Source organism: Octopus bimaculoides, chromosome 29 (genome assembly GCF_001194135.2).
Source record: "Octopus bimaculoides isolate UCB-OBI-ISO-001 chromosome 29, ASM119413v2, whole genome shotgun sequence".
NCBI classification, from domain to species: Eukaryota; Metazoa; Mollusca; class Cephalopoda; order Octopoda; family Octopodidae; genus Octopus; species Octopus bimaculoides.
In genome coordinates, this window is record NC_069009.1 from 2,633,584 (window position 1) to 2,637,717 (window position 4,134).

The following is a 4,134-nucleotide window of genomic DNA, read 5'->3' on the forward strand; positions in this document are numbered from 1 at the left end:
CACCAGGCTCCAATCTGATCTGGCAGAGTTTCTACAGCTGGATGCCCTTCATAACGCCGACCACTCAGAGAGTGTAGCAGGTGCTTTTACGTGTCACCTGCACAAAGGCCAGTCAGGCGGTACTGGCAATGGCCACGCTCAAAATGGTGTATTTTATGTGCCACCCGCACAAGAGCCAGTCCAGGGGCACTGGCAACGATCTCGCTCAAAAGTCATTACACATGCCGCGGGCACAAGTGCCAGAAAGGTGACGCTGGGCACAGGTGCCATCACAATTTCGCTTTCGCTTGCCCCAATAAGTCTTCGCAAGCTGAGTTTCGTGTCCAATGAGGGAGACGACGTTGGCATGGGTGCCAGTCGTCAGATATGATCAACAAAACAGTTTGCTTATAAAAGTAGCATGCAAATGGCTGAGCACTCCACAGATACACATGTCCTGAATGCAGTTCTCAGAGATATCCAGCATGACACAAAATGTAACATGGTCGACCCTTTGAATTTACAAGTACAACTCATTTCTGCCAGCTGAGTACACTGAAGCAACATGAAATAAAGTGTTTTGCTCAAGGACACAATGCCCTGTCGGGAATCGAACTCATGACCCTACAATCATGCACTGAATGCGCGCTTGATACTGAGTTACGTGCCCCCACAGTAAATTGAAAAGAATTTTAATGACTTTTACATTATTTACATGGCAACATATATATTTTTTTCTTTTCAGTGCAACCAGAAGATCATGAACCCAATCTCATTATTGGTACCCCTAATGAGATGACCTTTCTCAAGGGTCAGACTGTGCAGTTGAAATGTATATTCGGAGGACAGTGAGTTTAATTCTACATTCTCTTGGTCCCATGGACCTGTTCAGTTTTCTTTGCCATCACTCATTCTTATTTATTTGTTTCATTCAATTTTAATCTGAAAATTTTTTTTACATTTAAAGTGCAAGCATAGCTGCATGCTTAAGGAGCTTGATCTGTAGCCATGTGGTTCTCAGTTGAGTCCCACTGGATGGCAATCATCTTCTACTATAGCTTTTGCTAACCAATACTTTGTGAGTGGATTTAGTAGAAGGAAACTGTGTGGAAGCCTGTTGTATATGTTTGTTATTTCTTTACTGCCCACAAGGGGCTAAACACAGAGGGGACAAACAAGGACAGACAAACGGATTAAGTTGATTATATCGACCCCAGTGCGTAACTGGTACTTATTTTTGACCCCCGAAAGGATGAAAGGCAAAGTTGACCTCGGCGGAATTTGAACTCAGAACGTAGCAGCAGATGAAATACCGCTAAGTATTTCGCTTGGCGTGCTAACGTTTCTGCCAGCTCATCACCTTATATATGTTGTCTGTTGTATATGTTTGTGTGTGTGTTTTGTGTCTGTATTTATCCTTTGCCACCACTTGACAACCACTGTTGGTTTGTTTATGTCCCTGTAACTGATCTGTTATAAATCCTCGGGTTGATTAGTTCGATTAGAACCCGTTTAGGTGATGCCCAAGCACGACTGCAGTCAAATGGCTGCAAGAAGAGTAAAAGATTTGTGAAAAGAAATTCAGATTTTTAATGAAAATCTGAAATTAATTATACGTGATTTATAGTTGCATTTACTAAAGTGGAAGTAATCACTCCAAATGCACACATATGCTGGTCCAGTGTGTATACACCTATATATTTTTTATCTATAATTCTCCATATAAGTAGATTTGATAAACCCCAAGTGGGGTAAAAATGAAGTTCTTGTGGGTAATGAGAGCTCATTAGACATAAGTAAAATTATATACAACAGAAATTTTTCTTCCAGCATGAGGAGACAGTCAGAAAGTTGCTGCCTTTTGCCACAACCTACCTTTGCAAATAAGGATTTTCCACTCTAATGAACATGATTAAAAATCCTTCAATTTGAGTCCTGAGCTTCTCAACCATTGTTGGGGTTTTATTTTGTCTATTTCTTTTCAGTTTAGCTTAGCCCAGTATCTGCCATGTAAGGGCTTTTCCTGCCATCATTTAAACATGGTATTTTGTTATTCCAATTTTAGTTTAGATTTCATTTGCTTTACAGCTTTTGTTGCTTGCTTTTTTCTTCATAGTTGTCAGATACTAAGATTTCTTTCTTGTATTTTTTGGCTTCCTTGAGATTGAAAACATTTCTTTTGCTTATGTTTTGTGGTTTTTTTGTACCCGTTTTCATTGGTTCTGGAGTAGATATTTCTGTAATTCTGTGGTGGTTATTTTATAGTAGCTTTCTAGTTGTATAAGGCCTCTACCACCTTCAGTTCATTATATATATAACCATTCTATGTCAGATTTTTGGTGGAGTATCCTAAATTCCATCATTAGTTTCTTGTTTTTCTGTCTAGTTTGGTTCATTGGTTGCAAACTATCACCTTGGACAAAATGCTTAGCAGCATTTCTTCAAGCATTTTACATTCTGAGTTTAAATACTATTGAGATGATCCTTGCCTTTCATCATTACAAGCTGTGGTGTATGCGTGCGAGTAGATGTAATTGCCTTACCTCGGTTTTCTTTCCTCGACTGTGAGTCTGTCTTGCGGTATCTGATCCTCGCGGCTCGCCCCAACCCGAATAACACTAGGAATAGCAGCTGCTTCTCCCAAACCTAGACGATCGCTTGGCACATCCTCTCCTGACAACAGCCCCATTCGAAAAAGGGCACGAAATCCTGATCGAGGCTCCCTCTGCCCTTCTTCCTCTTCCGATCAACTGGCCCTTCCGGTCAGCTCCCCAGTCACTGACATCATAACACACAAGTTTAATGAAATAAAGTATTGATCAAGTACTAGTTGGTGGGGATAGCTGATGTAATCATCTTTTCTAATTTGCTGGCCTCATGTCAAAATTAGAAAGAATTATAAAGCAACAATCTAGTAGAACAGTAATTATAATGGTATTAATGTAACTTTTACTAATTAAAAGTATCAAACAAATCTCTCACTTCCAACTCTTCATATCTTATTTCTCATTCTCAGTCCAACACCAGAGGTGAGATGGTCCCGAGATGGTAAGGCAATAAAACCGGACGCAAGAATCAAATTTGCCAGCTTTGGTCTTGAGCTGAAAATTCCAGATGCTCAGTTTGAAGACGAGGGTAACTACGAATGCAGTGCACAAGCGACAGGCTCCAGTTACAAACCACAACACGTCATAAAAGTTAAAATTCATTGTGAGTCTAAATAATTATCTTATTCTTTTACTGATTTTATAGGCTCACGAATGGCTATGTGGTAAGAAGTTAGCTTTCTGACCACATGGCTTTGGGTTCAGTCTCAATGTGTAGCCCATGTCTTCTACTATAGTTCTAGACGAACCAAAGACATGTAAGTAGATATTGTGTATGAAAAATGAATGAAGCCCATCATATCAAGCAAATGAGTGCCTTTATTTCCAGTATTTGTTAAGACATGTCTGGCCACAGTGAAATATTACCTTAGAAACAGAGACGGGTTACTGACAGGAAAGGCATCCAGCCATAGATAAATTCAACAAATTCCATCTGACCCATGCAAGCATGGAAAAGTAAGGCATTAAAACGATGAGTATGATGATGATGCTTTCAGTCATTAGTCATGGCCATGCTGGGGCACCACCTCCAAGTGTTTACATCAACTCCAGTACCGTAAAATTTTACAATAACTCTTCTGAAACAATTGTTATGGTTGTTATTGTTGCTGTTGTTGTTTTTATTACTGTTATTGTTGCTGTTGTTGTTTTTATTACTGTTATTGTTGGTGTTGTTGTTTTTATTACTGTTGTTGTTGTTGTTGTTTCAGCTAAACCTGAATGGACCATGAAGCCAGAAAGCATTGTGACCAGTGCTGGCAGCTCAGCTTCCTTCTTCTGTAATGCAACCAGCGAACCTGCCATTGACAGATTGATGTGGTTTATCAATGGAAGAAAGGTTGAGGGTAAGTAGTGACAATGATGTTGATGATGATGATGTTAGATTGAACCAGCAGACTTATGTGGAAAGATGTTCTACCTGTGATCATACCATCTTTATTCAGACAGTTTCTCTATGTGTGTGTGTATATATATATATATATATATATATATATATATAATCATAAATATACAGGGATTAGCATTGAGTTGCTTCTCCAACATACTG

General features: G+C 39.3%; 1 protein-coding gene across 1 annotated transcript in view; it reads left to right on the forward strand.

Annotated features, from left to right (window-relative positions):
• LOC106873413 (neuroglian) overlaps nt 1–4,134 on the forward strand; it is a 72,055-nt gene that overhangs the window by 13,993 nt on the left and 53,928 nt on the right. The window contains exons 6-8 of the mRNA XM_052977832.1: nt 725–827; nt 2,996–3,189; nt 3,797–3,931. Of these exons, the coding sequence (XP_052833792.1) occupies nt 725–827; nt 2,996–3,189; nt 3,797–3,931 (432 nt within the window). The remainder of the gene's footprint in view (nt 1–724; nt 828–2,995; nt 3,190–3,796; nt 3,932–4,134) is intronic.